Below are 16,195 nucleotides of genomic sequence, written 5' to 3' on the forward strand. Positions count from 1 at the left end.
ATGAGACAAACCAACATGGATTTAGTGAAGGGAAATCTTGCCTCACCAATCTATTACATTTCTTTGAAGGGGTGAAAAAACATGTGGATAAATGTGAGCTGGTCAATATTGTGTATCTGGATTTTCAAAAGGCATTTGACAAAGTACCTCATGAAAGTCTCAAGGAAATTGGAGAGTCATGGGATAGGAGGTAATGTAGATTAAAAACTGGTTAAAAGATAGAAAACAGAGAGTAGGGTTAAATGGTCAGTATGCTCAATGGAGAAGGGTAGATAGTGGGTTCCCCAGGGGTCTGTGCTGGGACTGCTGCTTTTTAACATATTTATAAATGATCTAGAGATGGGAGTAACTAGTGAAGTAATTAAATTTGCTGAAGACACAAATTATTCAAAGTTGTTAAATCGCAAGAGGATTGTGAATAATTATAAGAGGACCTTACAAGACTGGGAGACTGAGCATCCAAATGGCAGATGACGTTTAATGTGAGCAAGTGCAAAGCGATGCATGTGGGAAAGAGGAACCCGAATTATAGCTACATAATGCATGGTTCCGGATTAGAAGTCACCAACCAGGAAAGGCATCTAGGTGTCATTGTTAATGATAAGTTGAAACCCTCTGCTCAGTGTGCGGTGGTGGCTAAGAAAGCAAATAGAATGTTAGGTATTATTAGAAAAGGAATGGAAAACAAAAATGAGGATGTTATAATGCCTTTGTATTACTCCATGGTGCGACCGCACCTTAAATATTGTGTGCAATTCTGGTCACCACATCTCAGAAAAGATATAGTGGAATTAGAAAAGGTACAGAGGAGGGCAAGAAAATGATAAATGGGAATGGACAACTTCCCTATGAGGAAAGGCTAAAGCAGCTAAGGCTCTTCAGCTTGGAGAAGAGACAGCTGAGGAGAAATATGATAGAGGTCTATAAAATAATGAGTGGCGTGGAACGGGTAGACGTGAATCGCTTATTAACTCTTTCCAAAAATATTAGGACTAGGGAACACACAATGAAGCTCCAAAGTGGTACATTTAAAACAAATCAGAGAAAATATTTCTTCCCTCAACATGCAATTAAACTCTGGAATTCATTGCTAGAGAATGTAGTAAAAGCAGTAAAGGTCAGTGGGGTTTAAAAAAGGTTTGGATAGCTTCCTAAAAAAGAAGTCCATAAGCCATTATTAAGATGAACTTGGGAAAAATCCCCTGCTTATTTCTAGGATAAGCAACATAAGGGGGTCCTTTTACTAAGGTGCACTGAAAAATGGCTTGCGGTAGTGTAGGCAGGGCCACCAAGATGGGGGGACAGGGGAGGCAAAATTCCCCAGAGCCCGGCATCCATGGGGGGCCCGCTCGGCGTTAGCATTACTCTTCTGTTCCTGTACACAGCAGTGCCGCAGAACAGAGTACTTCCTTCCTGCCGTGTCCAAACAACCTCTTTGGACGCAACAGGAAGGACTCTGCTCTGTGGCGCTGTCACGCACAGGAACAGGAGAGCAATGGTAGCGCCGGGCCCTAGGGAAGTTTGCTGTGCACAGTGACAGCCTGGAGCAGGAGTGCAGGACAAGTAAGCGGGGCGGCGGCGGGGTGAGTGGTGGACCTATCCGGAAAGGGGGGCCCAGAAGGGGGCGGGCCCAGGAAGGTTTTTTTCCCTGGCCCTGGCTTTGTCTCTCAGCGGCCCTGAGTGTAGGCGTGGGTTTTGGGCGTGCGCCGATCCATTTTTTAATGTGCCTGTAAAAAAAGGCCTTTTTTTGACGGAAATGGACATGCGGCAAAATCAAAATTGCCGTGCGTCCATTTTGGGTCTGAGACCTTACTGCCAGCCATTGACCTAGCGGTAAAGAACCCGGGTGGTAATGACCTATGTGCATCAAATGCCACTTGGCACGCATCCATTACGTGTGCCTGAAAATACAAATATTTTTCAGATATGCGTATTGGACACACGCCATAAATGAAATTACCACAAGAGCCATGCGGTAGTCAGGCGGTAACTCCATTTTGGCGCACATTTGGCGTGCGTAGACGCTTGCTCGGCTTAGTAAAAGGGCCCCAAAATGTATTGTACTGTTTTGGGATCTTGCCAGGTACTTGTAACCTGGATTGGCCACTGTTGCAAACAGGATGCTGAACTTGATGGACCATCAGTCTGTCACAGTATGGCAACACTTACATTCTTATGTTGTTTTACCTATCTCCTTTTCACTAGTTATCACAACAGAAGTTTGAAATATAATTTTCCTTACTGTTAATTTTTAAGACTATGCAGGATCTGTTCTTTTGGTTTTGAGTAAATTGCATGGATAAACAATCACGTATATGACATGACTAGAATTACAATTGGAAGCATGATGGCGTTTAATTGATCTCTTAGTGATTGGATTTCACAATCAGTTTTGCAAGTTTGCACTTTCTTAAGAATCGACCCCGTTTGTGATTAAATCTAAATAAAACACTCCTTTTAATGATACAGCATTCATTTTAGCTTCCCCAGACATTTTTAAGTTTTACCATGTTTTGTTTTATTTCACTCCAGGGCAGTGGCGTAGCTACGTGGGGCCTGAGGGGGCCGGGGGCCCCGCAGATTCACCCCAGGACCCCCCTCCCGGTGAACCCGCCCCCGCCGCCGCCTACCTTTACTTTTGCTGGCGGGGGATCCCACTCCCCGCCAGCCGACGTCTTCTCAGTCCTTCCTGCTCTTCAATTTGTTTGCTGACGTCCTGCACGTAATTGTACGTGCAGGACGTCAGACTCAGAGAACAGTTCTGTTCTCTGAGTCTGATGTCCTGCACGTACAACGTGCAGGACGTCAGCAAACAAATTGAAGAGCAGGAAGCGACTGAGAAGAAGACGTCGACTGGCGGGGAGTGTGATCCCCCGCCAGCAAGGTAAAGGTAGGCTGCAGCGGCGGCGGGTTCGCGGCGGGAGGGGGGGCGGCAATGTCGGCGGTGGGGGGGGGGGGGGTGGCGCCGGGAGGAGGGCTAAAATGTGCCCCCTCCCCCGGGCTCTGGACCCCTCCCCCACGGAAGGCTGGCTACGCCCCTGCTCCAGGGTATTTTTTAAGCTCTCTAAAAGATAAAGTTACAGCATTTTTTTAGAGTGACCCTTGACCCCTGCAGATAGCATTTAATAAGCTAGCTGTGGTTACTACATGGCAGATTCCTCTCACTACTGTGTGGAGGACAAATGCTGGACTGACTCTGTTGAATGCTGAGCTTGTGAGTGCTGCCACATAGTTTTCATGTTTTTACATCACTTTTCCATCCGTCTTTCTTGAATTAATTTGTTCATATATGCTTTCAGTGCTCTTTTAACCTCTCCATGTTTAAAAAAAAATTAAAAAATAGGATTGTTTTAGTTTTTCTCCATTAGGGGAGAGTCTTTTTAATTTTCCCCACGGCCCGGGTATGTACTCTTTTTAATGTCTCTCTATATTTTATGTATGTTTAAGTACCAAACCCAAGTTAAAGAGAAATTTTACTTCCTTTTATATCCATGATATTTTTTAAAGAAGTGTATGGGGCCACAGATGGAGCCACAAAGCAAAGCCAAATACAAAGGAAGCAACTTTATTCAATGACCCCACATGGCCCGTGTTTCAGCAGATGCCTGCGAAAATAGCAATTTTTAAACCAGGAAAAAACATCTATCTTTTTGTTTTGAAAATGTCCATTTCCTACACATTTTGGGAGAGTTTCTATATGTAGTACCTGAAAAATCTACTTGGAAATCATTTTTGCCTAAGCGTATTCTATAAGATTTAGGAATGGTGTATAGAATGCTCTTAGTTGATATCCCAGCGCCTAAAACTACGTACATCCATTTACACTAATGAAAATGTGGCGTAAATCCCTACACATAGATTTATGCAGACTGGGCCATATTTTATAACAACACGTATACATTTGGGAATACGCATTAAAATTTAGGTGCAGTGAGTTACAGAATATGCTTAGCGAGTTATGCGTGTAAATGCAAATTATTACCAATTAGTGCTCCTTATTGCTTAAGTGCTTTTAACAACGCTGATTGGGTTGTTAAGCCAATTAAGTTATGCGCATTGCTATGGAATATGCTTAGATTTAGACATGGAATGCTTGGAGAGATATATAGAATTGGGAAGTTTGTGCTCGGTGCATTTTTCTTTCATGACCATTAAAAAAAAAAAAAGTCCAAGGGAAAAACGCAGAAAAACAAGCCATTGGGATGTATGGGAAGGGGGCAGCATTCTTAGTAGACTGGTCATACAGACATCCCAGCAGAGCAGTGGGACACCCTAGAGGTCACTGAAGTGGACTTCACATAAATGGTCCCAGGTACACATCTCACCTTACCCCCTTATATTGTATGAGGAGCCTAACTGTACACCACTTATGTCTACAGGTGTCACCTATATGTGGGTACAGTAGGTTTTTGGTGGGTTTTGGAGGTCTCACAATTTGAGTGGGATATGGGCCTCGGTCCCCTTCTCTACAATGTACTGCACCGACCACTAGGCTACTCCATGGACCTGCTTGCTGCTGTAATTGGACTGTCTATAACATCTGAGGCTGTCATAGAGACTGGTATATACTGTTTCTTTCACGTCTTTGGGGTTAGAGGGGGTCAGTGACCACTGGGGGAGTAGGGGGGTCATGCCTTAATCTCGCCAATGGTCATCTGGTCATTTAGGGCACCTTTTTGTGACTTAGTCATGATTGAACCAGGTCTAGACCAAAACATCTAATTTATAGCCCTCCCTGGGCATTTTTGCTTTTTTTCCATTATGGCAGAAAAACGTCCAAGTTCTGGAAATGCCCCAATCCCGCCCTCAACATGCCTCTGACACACTGCCTTGTGATTTGGACACACTGCAGACAAACTGCATTAAAAAAAAATCTTAAAAAATGGGTTTTTGAAAATAACAAGTGGAGGAGTGGCCTAGTGGTCAGTGTGGTGGACTTTGGTCCTGGGGAACTGGGTTTGATTCCCACTTCAGGCACAGGCAGCTCCTTGTGACTCTGGGCAAGTCACTTAACCCTCCATTGCCCCATGTAAGCCGCATTGAGCCTGCCATGAGTGGGAAAGCGCAGGGTACAAATGTAACAAAAAAAAAAAAAACAATTTGGGAGTTTTAGCAAAAAAAAAAGTCCATCTGCCGCTTTGCGTTGCTTTTTGGATGTTTTTCTGTTTCAAAAATGAGTCCCTTGGTGTGCAACTCTGCCATTATAGAGTACTTGTTTAATAACCACTTCTTTGGTGCCTAACATTTAGCATCCTATCTTTAATTTACCCCGTAGAGTTTTCATTTTACTCTCATATATTTTGGTTCTGTGCTTTAGTTTTCATGAATTTGCTTCTGTAATCCTTTCAAAAGAGATTACATCTGCCATTTATTTCTGCAGATAACGACTAAGACTGAAGACAGAACTGATCCAATGTTAATGTACAATAAGATGACATTAGCAGTAGTGCAAAGCAATTTCTCATTAGAAGTCAATGGCCGGGTAAGTAGTATTTTAAAATGTATTTCTTGACTTAACTGCAATGATGCATAAATTGTTAGTAAAGTAGCATTCATTACAGCTTTTAGAAGCATTTAGAGGCTGATAGGCTACTCAAACCACATTTGAATAGTTGGCACTAGGAACACACTTGTGATACAAGAAAGCTCATTTTGAAACCACAATTTATAACCCATCCAACAGTATGCAGTTCTAGTTAAAATGCAATAACCAGTTTGGCAACAAGCCTCATAGTTCAGCAGGATCTCAGGAGAGTAGACTGGCTAGTGTAAACTCTTCTACTGGGAATATCTAAGTTCAATGTACTCTACTATGTTACTCAACAATTATGTTTTTCATAATTTTATTTTGCATATACAGCAAAATTTTGTTCTTATCAGAGCAGCTTATCTATATCATTTCAGTGGAAAATATTGCTGCCTTTGAAACAAATAATGTACTTCCCACCATTGTGGCTTATGCCAAATCATTCAATCAGTATCTTGTTTGATTTAAAGCTGAGGCTCACAGATCACTTTTGTAAGAAATGATTAAAAAGGAACTTTCACACACTTGAGGGTTCACTGCAGGTCATATGTTTTTATTTGTCTGTCTGTGTGTAGCATTCCAAATTACCCTTTATGAGAATAAAATGGAACCCTCTGTGTTATTAGTGAAAGCACTGCATGACAGTTTAAGGACTGAACATGACTTTTGGCACGGGAATAAGCTACAGTAAATGAATCCTGCCTTGATGAACGAAATGAATCGCATAGCTCAGTGGTTCCCAAACCTGGTTCTGGAGGCACCCCAGCCAGACAAGTTTTCAGGATATCCACAATGAATATTCATGAGAGAAATGTACATGCACTGCCTCCACTGCATGCAAATCTATCTCATGAATATTCATTGTGGGTATCCTGAAAACCTTACTGGCTGAGGGGTGCCTCCAGAACCAGGTTTGGGAACCACTGGCATAGTTCAAAATTGACAAAAAAAATGGACTGAGGGCCAGATGCACTAAACTTAACAAGCCATTAACAAGCAAGTAGTAAACCCTGGCATGCACTAAAGGCTTCTCCCAGCCATTTTCCGATCACGGTAGCAGCTAACGAAAACGGAATGCAGATGAGCAAATTAGTATTATAACGCTTGGCTGCTCTGCGCATGCTCCACCGGCCGACTGGCCGACTGTTTACCGATGGAATAGAGAATGCAAGTGAGCTACAACGAGCAGCTCATTTGCATTCCTTTTCCTTGATGCATGCCCGTTCCTTACCGATTCACTAAGGGAATCAGTAAGGGAAGGACTTTAATGATTTTTTAGTGCATCTTCCCCTCAGTGAGTTTTGGCTATAATTGGTCTTAATTGGAACTAATTTGCATTTACATGCATAGCTGCCGTTAGTCAGTATTCTATAAGCTGCATGTGCAAAATCCAGAGTACGCAATTGCAAGAGGGTGTGGACACGGGGGGGAGGGGGCAGATCAGAGGTGTGCCTGGCACTTACACATGCAGGTATAGAACACTAACATGTACACGTCTAATTGTCTACAGTTAGGCACAAGCATTTACACCAGCCAGTGAGCTAGCGTAAGTGATCACGCCTAAAGTTAAATGCGCAAATGTGGACTTATGTTAGTATTCTATAACAATAAATAGTAAACAGCTTATATATCAATATGCAAAAAAAATTTTTTTGGGAAGATCTCAGCAGAGAGGTATGATGGATAATAGTTTTTGTATCATCTAAACCAACTCTCCAAAGTCGTCACTGGTCTTCTTTTTTATTTTTTAGTATATTTTTTTCTTTCTCAAATTTTTCACATCTTTTAAAGAGAAAAACTTAGGGCCCTGTTTACTAAGCTGTGCTGTAGGCATGCTAATGTTTTTAGCACATGCCAAAAATTAGCACACGCTAATGCTAGACACCCATATATTCCTATGGGTGTCTCTCAAGTTAGAAGATGCTAATTTTTAGTACACACTAAAAACGATAGTGCACCTTAGTAAACAGGGCCCTTAAAGTGTTATAATATTTTATGATTCAAGACTTATCTGGATAGTGTCAGCTCTGGGGTGGGTTTCTGGTCTGACATGAGTCATGTTTCGCCATCCAGGCAGCCGGATAACCCCTAGGTTCACCTGGGAAGCGACCACCGTTCTCCGGGAGTTGAGCCCCCAGGTGCAGGTGGCCACCAGGACTTCGGGATCCGGACAGGGTTAGGCAGCCATTGACCTGATTGGCGGTAGGGATACTCCACGAGTCGAGAACAACAGCTGAAAGGAGATAGTGAATTCACTCCCAGGGTCTGGGCCAGCAGGAAGCAAGGAATAGTTAGGTTCATGGCAGGCAGCAACACAGTGAGCAATCCAAGGGTCTAGGCAGGCAGCAATGCAATGGGTAATCAAGTTCAGTCCAGGGGTCAAGGCAGGCAGCAATCACAGTGGGTAGTCAGGAACAATCCATGGGTCTAAGCAGGCAGCAATGCAACGGGTAATCAGGTTCAGTCCAGGGGTCAAGGCAGGCAGCAATCACAGTGGGTAATCAGGTCCAGTCCGGTAGTCAAGTTAAACAGGAATGTAGTCAGTAGGACACACAGTCTCGAGCACCAAACCTCTATAGCAAATAGAAGCCGAAGCAAAGACTGAAGGCTGTTGCGGTTCTTAAATAGTCCCCTCGTCGGGCGTAACTTTAGTCAGATGGCAAGAGCAATCCGAGATTGGAGATCGTTGGAAGAGGGGCGGAGCGACAGCAGAAAGCAGCCAAACCTGTAGAACCAGATGCGAAGAAGAAAACCGCCTGGGAAAGAAGCTCCGCCTAAAAGACGACGCCAGCCCGCGTGGCCAGCCATCAGGCTGAATCGAAATGGCTGGCCTACCAGGCCAGGAAAACCCTGACCGACATGACCACTGCCATGGCTGGCCATCGAGCCCGGACAGCACGACCCCAAGGCATGGCCGGCCTTCGGAACCGGATCGTCCATGGCCAGCCATCAGAACTGGACTGTTCTTGACCGGTCACCGCTACCACGAGCGTGACCGGTGAGCTGCCCATGTGGCCCACACATCAGGTGAAGGACGTAACATATCCATTGTACCTTTCTGCTGAGGTCTTCCAAAAAAACTTGGTTTTTTGCATATTGATATATACGGTGTTTACTATTTATTGTGATTTTCCAGTTGATGTGTGCTGAGCTGTCCTAAATAAAGCCGCTTAGTTATACAGGTGTTGGCACTGAATATTGCCGGCACCAGCATAACCTGGGACTCTTTCCCAGTGCCGCCCCCAGTTCCACCCCTGACTTGCCCACTTTCTGTTTGAGCGATCTCAGGGGATATTCAGTGTTAAGTGTCACTGAATATCCCCGGTTAGATGCCGGGAAGCTATTGAAGTAGGCAGGAGAGTCTCCTGCCCACTTAAATCACTTTAGAAATCGGCCTCTTATGTTTTTCTGTACTCATCTGCTTGTGTAATCTATCAATACACAAGGTTCTCACACATTTTCTTCTAGGACTTCAACTGGTTGAATTTCACAAATGAAGTAACGTCATCTGTAGGAATTACACTTCAGAGTGACGAAGAAGTGGTTGTCTATGCTCCAGAGTATCTAACCAAGCTTAAATCTGTACTTAGCAAATATAATGCTAGGTAGGTATGCCAAAGTATCAACTATTACACTAAGGGGCCCTATTATTAAGCTGCAGTAAAAAGTGGCCTGTGGCAGTGTAGGCACGTGTATTAGGCGTACGCCAGGCCAGTTTTTACCATTCTGCAAAAAAGGTCTTTTTTTTTTAATGTGACGAGAAAAGGGCATGCGGTAAAACTGAAACCAGCGTGCGTCTAAAACCAGCCTGAGCCCTTAATGCCATCCATTGATCTAGCGGTAAGGGCTGACGCACTACATCGCCGGAAATGGCGTGCGTGGGAGGAAATAAATAATTCTTCCAGGTGTTATGGGTGCACGCCAAATCTGAAATTATCACCAGGGGGGGTGCACTGGCCTGGCGGTAATCTCATTTGGGCATTCTGCACACACATAGAGCCTACCGCAGCTTAGTTTGTATGGTCTTTGTCCCACATGTAGCAATTCAGTTTAGGATGGGCTGGAGAGGGCTTCCACGGAAACTCCAGTAATTTGGAACATGATGACAGTGCACAGGCAGACTTTTTTTACGGTCTGTGTCCCGCAAATGACAAGACAGATTTGGATAGGCTGGAGTGGGTTTTGACGGCAACTACAGAAATTGGAACATAAGGACAGAGCCGGGCGGACACTTCTATGGTCTGTGTCCCAGAAATACCAAAGAAAGACCATGATCAAGTATATAATCTCACATTCATTCTTAATTGAATCTTGAATTGGTAATGAATGTGACTGTTGGGCAGACTGGATGGACCGTTTTGGTCTATATCTGCCGTCATTCACTATGTTACTATGTTAATGCATTGAAATAAACCCCAGTTTGTCTATATCAAGAGTATCATTGTTGTTTTACTATGCAGACAAATACAAAACTATCTTGCATGGCGATACATAATGGATCATGTAAATAGCCTGAGCCGTCCGTACAAGGACAAAAGAAATGATTTTCGAAAGGTGCGGTAATCTATAATTTTATGTTTTTCAGCATGAATCATTTTAGCTTCTTGTTCAATTTAATGTTTCAAAGGAGAAATGCTCTATCCTGTAGGGGGTAATTTAAAAACCTGCTGATCAGAGAAAAATTATGCATATACATTTTATCGTGTGAGTTTCCCATATTTTCAAAGCTAAACTATGCACACACTTCTGCTTTGAAAATACACACATTTACACCTCTATTTGATGTGCTTAAGTTTGAATATATGAACAAATTGCTTCCCAACCCAAATCCAGGTAATGACTCTGCTCTCTATAGTAGCAATTTAAAAAAAAAATGTTTTACACATAAACCCCCTGATTTTATAAATGGCACCCAAATTTGGGCATCCAAAATTGTGTACAATCGTGAGATCCACATTCAAATAAATTAGGTAATGAGTCATTAAAAATCAATAATTGGCTATTAACAATCAATTATTAATTTGGATTTGCACATGGATCTGGCAACCCAAAAGGGGGCATGGCTATGGGAAGTTCATGGGCGGGTCAGAGGCATTCCAAAGAATTACATGCAGTGATAGAGAATTTGGGGGCTGCGGATCCAAGTTGTGCTCCAGGATTTACGCCAGGTTTCAGTTGGTATAAGTACTTGCACCCAAAATTGGATGCCAGAATACACACTAACCCCAGGATTCTATATATTGCGCCAAGATTTCCACGTGGAAATTGAAGTGTATTACAGAACAACACGCATAAGCTAATTGGTTAACAAGCTAATCAGCATTGATAATTGGGTGTTAACCAAATATTAGCACTAATTGGCATTAATTAGAGTTTACGTGTAGAACTGTCTAAGCATATTCTGTATAAAGAGCCTTCAAGAATGGGGCGTCAACCCAATACTTTATTTCAACAGACCTTATTCGGTCCATGTTTTGGCAAAACCGCCTGAGTCAGGGTCTATAAATGTAGATGTTCAAATGTATCATGTGGTCTTGAAAGAGGAAAAACCTCTTTTAAAGGTAAAAGTCTGAAAACCAGCACCAAAACCAATGCGGGAACACAAAGGATATATCACAATACTGTCCCGTATGAGTGAAACAACCGATAACCAGCAAAATCTCTGTCCATTCCTTCTGCCTATGAAGCAGGCCTGTATATCACATCAATGTAAACAGACTTTCCATTCCCTTTTTCCAGATTGATGCACAGTGCCTCTCCTGATCTGATAAGCCCTGCAATTGTGTAACTTTAATATTACCTTTAATATATAATTCCACTCTCCCTGCTTTTCTTCCTACCACTTAAATTTACACACGGAACCCCCTTATTCTATAATTGCATGTGTAACCCCAAACCATGCCTACAATCCACCCTGAACCACCCATGACCCGCCCATTTTCACGCTTCCTTTTTTGGGACCTGCATAAAATTTAGGTACATACCATGCACCTAAATTTACGTGTGTACATTTTGATTCCAATTAGCACTAATTGCTGGTTAAAAAGCCAATTATTGCAAATTGGGTGCATGCCCAAATTTACATGCACAATTTTGGCAACTTTTATAGAATTAGGGGGTTCATTCATGTATTGTACAAGTTAATGCAGTAACAGTGTGACTAATGTCACCTTAGTACGTGGCCTCAAATTCATCTACAAGATCTGTAGGGCAGTGAACATGCACATGGGTAATTCTGTAACAAGGCGTCTATTTTAAGCCTGTTCTATAAAGATATATGGAGGGGCATAATCGAACGGCGCTGGCCAAATAGATGGCCGGCGCCACAAAGAGCACTCCCGAACCATATTATCAAAAAAGATGGTCGGCCATCTTTCGTTTCGATAATACGGTTGGGGCCGGCCCAATGTTTGAGATGGCTGGCATCGGTTTTCGCCGATAATGGAAACTAATGTCGGCGATCTCAAACCCGGCCAAATCCAAGGCATTTGGTCGTGGGAGGAGCCAGCATTTGTAGTGCACTGGTCCCCCTGACATGCCAGGATACCAACCGGGCAGCCTAGGGGGCACTGCAGTGAACTTCAAAAATAGCTCCCAGGTGCATAGCTCCCTTACCTTGGGTGCTGAGCCCCCCAAATCCCCCTGAAAGCCCACTCCCTACAACTGTATACCACTACCATAGCCCTTAGGGATAAAGGGGGGCACCTACATGTGGGTACAGTGGGGTTTGGGGGCTTTTGAAGGGCTTAACATTTACCACCACATGTGTAACAGGTAGGGGGGGAGGTGGGCCTGGGTCCACCTGCCTGAAATGTACTGCACCCACTAAATACTGCTCCAGGTATCTGCATACTGCTGTCAGGGAGCTGGGTATGACATTTCAGGCTGGCATAGAGGCTGGAAAAAAAATATATTTTTTTTTTGGGTGGGAGGGGGTAGGTGACCACTGGGGAAGTACGGGGAGGTCATCCCCGATTCCCTCCAGTGGTCAGTTGGGGCACCTTTTTAAAGCTTGGTCCTGAAAAAAAGGGACCAAGTGAAGCCAACGAAATGCTCGTCAGGGCCGGCTTTCTTTTTTCCATTATCGGGTGAAGCCGGCCATCTCGTGAGCACGCCCCCGTCCCGCCTTTGCTACCCTACCGACATGCCTCCTTGGAATTTGGCCAGCTCCACGACGGAAAGCAGTTGGCGCCGGCCAACCGATTTGGCCAGGTTCAGGAGATCGCCGGCCATCTCTCGATTTGTGTCGGAAGATGTCCGGCAATCTCCTTTTTCGAAAATAAGCTGGATAGGCACCTACTTTTCCTTACAGAATACTAGCCCAAGTGGCCAGCTGGTGTAAATGCCCACAGCTAGTTGTATGCTGGAACACATATAAATTATAGCATTCTGTTATTTATATACATACTAGTACATGTTGCCCAAAGTCTGCCCAACCATATGCCTACTGGGAAAGCACGTGCCATCAAATCATGACGTGTACTTTTCTGCTAGTCTATAAGAGGTCATTTATACACACAAATTTATTTATTTATTTATTTGTGGTACATTTATACCCCACATTTTCCCACTAGAGCGAGCACAATGTGGTTTACAATGTTACAAAAGGTTACAATGCAATGAGGGTAAAGACATGACAAGAATACTACCATTTGCCATGTTGCACTTATAGCTAAGCTGTTTTTTTTTAAATTGATTTACCTCTACGTATTTTCTCTGAATTTACAGCATAGGCAGATGCTGGGAATGTCACCAGTAGCTAATACACAGGCTTTGCAGTTACTGCTTGGTAATTTTGTCAGTACTGTGCGGTAACTAGAAATTTTTACTGTGATATTGCCCTTTTGCTCTATTCCCCCTCTCGTTGTAAGAGTCAAGGGTTAAAAATGATCCAGACAATATTCAGGCCATGGCAGTCGGCGGTTTTAAAACTGCTTACAGTCGTGAGCTGACTTAGACCTGGATATTCACTGTCGAGCCACATCCAGGCACCAAGTTTGAACAGAAGATGCAGAAACAGATATGGTGGAAGATGAATAACAACCTTTATTGTAAAATGCGGGTAAAAGGGTACCCGGCACGGCCATGTTTCACCCTGCAGAGCTGCTTCAGGAGTGATACAATACTAAGGGCCCTGTTTACTAAGCCACACTATAGGCGCTCTAGCATTTTTAGCGCGTGCTAAAAATTAACGCATGCTACTGCTAGAGATGCCCATAGGAATATACGAGTGTCTCTAGTGTTTAGCGTGCGCTAAAAACGCTAGGGCACCTTAGTAAATAGGGCACTAATCTTCGACTCCTCCCTCTCCTTCTCTGCCCATATCCAGCAAACAGCCAAGACCTGTTGCTTCTTTCTCTATAACATCAGCAAAATTCGCCCCTTCCTCTCCGAGCACACCACCCGAACTCTCATCCACTCTCTCATTACATCTCGCCTTGACTACTGCAACCTACTCCTCACTGGCCTCCCACTTAACTATCTATCCCCCCTTCAATCCGTTCAGAACTCTGCTGCCCATCTTATCTTCCGCCTAGACCGATATGCTCATATCACTCCTCTCCTCAAGTCACTTCACTGGCTTCCGATCAGGTACCGCATACAGTTGAAGCTTCTCCTACTAACCTACAAATGCACTCAATCTGCAGCCCCTCATTACCTCTCTACCCTCATCTCCCCTTACGCTCCTACCCGTAACCTCTGCTCACAGGACAAATCCCTCCTCTCAGTACCCTTCTCCACCACCGCCAACTCTAGGCTCCGCCCTTTCTGCCTCGCCTCACCCTATGCTTGGAATAAACTCCCTGAGCCCATACGCCAAGCCCCCTCCCTGCCCATCTTCAAATCCTTGCTCAAAGCTCACCTCTTCAATGTCGCTTTCGGCACCTAACCTTTGTACTACTATCCAGGAAATCTAGACTGCCTCCAATTTGATTGACTGCACTTTTTTGTCCTTTAGATTGTAAGCTCCTTTGAGCAGGGACTGTCCTTCTTTGTTAGATTGTACAGCGCTGCATAACCCTGGTAGTGCTTTAGAAATGTTAAATAGTAGTAGTAAATAGTAGTAATAAACATAAAAACATAGATGCATAAATTAAAATATGCATAAAACCATATACATAAGCATCAAAAGATAAATAAATAGATAATTGAATAAAAATACTTAATCAGATCAACAAGTATTTTTATTCATTTATCTATGTTTTTATGTTTATTAATATTGTATTGCTCCTGAAGCAACCCTGCAGGGCGAAACACGGCTGTGTCAGGTACTGTTTTACCCGGATTTTACAATAAAGGTTGTTATTCATCTTCCACTGTGTCTGCTTCTGCATCTTCCATTCTACTGGGACTGGTGGACCGCTTGCCCACCTGTTTTTTAGGACCAACTTTGAATATCCAGGTCTTTGGTGGATCCAGAAATTATATAGGTGCTGACCAGTGCCAGTCCCACATACCTAATTGGGCAAAGATAGGTCTACACCAGCACTAAATATTGCCAGATCCTGCATATCTTCCGGATCTGCTCAAATCTGCCCTGAACTGTTCTGGTACTAACTAGGCAGTGCCATGGCGGTCAAGGAGGACAATCAGCAGCACTGACCAGTTATGAACTGCTGAATATCCCTCCCAGTCTGTTGATCATGGTATAAGTGGGCAGGAGAGTCTCCTGTCTGCGTTAACCCCTGTGAATATCTACCCTGATATTTTCTACTTTTCCCTACAAGAAAAAATGATGACTACTTCATGATAATAGGACAATTTCTAATTAACGTTCTACCTTTTTCTTTAGATCTTATATATCAGTTTTGGGCTGGCAGGCAGTATGTTATATATACAGTATTTATCTATATCGATACATATCTATATATCTATCTGTTACTGAAGGAATGCATAGTATTGGATTTTACCATTGGCAATACTAAAAAAAAACAAGTGTTTTAACAACTGTCCTTTTGTTAAAATGATTAGGTACAGAATAGATTATGGAATGTCTTATTTTTGAGTACAATTCAGCTGAAGCACTATCTCTTTTCTCTCTTCTAAAAATCAGTAACAATGTCATATATTTTAAATTAATATCTTTTTTCCCCACAGGCACTTTATGGCACAATATCTGAATTTGCTCTTTGGCGTCAGTGCGCAAATTATGTTAATGACAATTTGCGAGATGTCGTTGGAAGGCTCTATGTACAGGAAGCATTTTCTGGAGAGAGTAAACATGTGGTAATGTTTCCAATGCAGAAAACATGGAATGAAAAATAGATTTGAACAGACTGAAAATCACATAACAAACCATCTAAATAGATTTGGGGTTCCTTTTACTTAGCTGCGGTAAGCACTAGCGCATGCTTACTGCAGATGAAAAAGGTACTACTGCAGGATGAACTCAGATGTCCCGCAGTAGTTTTGGAATTGGCAGAGCACGTTTGGAAGTGTAGAGTAGGTTTGCCTTGCGCTATTTGGTTAGCATGTGTGCAGTGGTGTACCTACCATATATGGCACCCCCTCCTCTGGGCGGAGTACATCCCCTCCTCAAAGCAAGGGTGTGTGCGGAGCAAGCATGTGGCTGTTGGCTGTACTGGTCCCCTGCCCTGGAACAGGAAGTTGACATAGTCATGCGCCTGCTCCACGCATCCCCTTGCTGCCGGCACCGGGGCAGACTGC

At 43.4% G+C, this 16,195-nt stretch overlaps 1 protein-coding gene across 2 annotated transcripts in view; it reads left to right on the plus strand.

Moving 5' to 3' along the window:
• The window catches only part of MME (membrane metalloendopeptidase), a 123,226-nt gene that overhangs the window by 63,352 nt on the left and 43,679 nt on the right, over positions 1-16,195 (plus strand). For both annotated transcript variants that reach the window (XM_030216120.1, XM_030216119.1), the window contains exons 10-13: positions 5,381-5,482; positions 8,996-9,132; positions 9,988-10,081; positions 15,626-15,754. In XM_030216120.1, coding sequence (XP_030071980.1) covers positions 5,381-5,482; positions 8,996-9,132; positions 9,988-10,081; positions 15,626-15,754 — 462 coding nt within the window. The remainder of the gene's footprint in view (positions 1-5,380; positions 5,483-8,995; positions 9,133-9,987; positions 10,082-15,625; positions 15,755-16,195) is intronic.

This window comes from Microcaecilia unicolor, chromosome 10 (assembly GCF_901765095.1).
Source record: "Microcaecilia unicolor chromosome 10, aMicUni1.1, whole genome shotgun sequence".
Taxonomy (NCBI): Eukaryota; Metazoa; Chordata; class Amphibia; order Gymnophiona; family Siphonopidae; genus Microcaecilia; species Microcaecilia unicolor.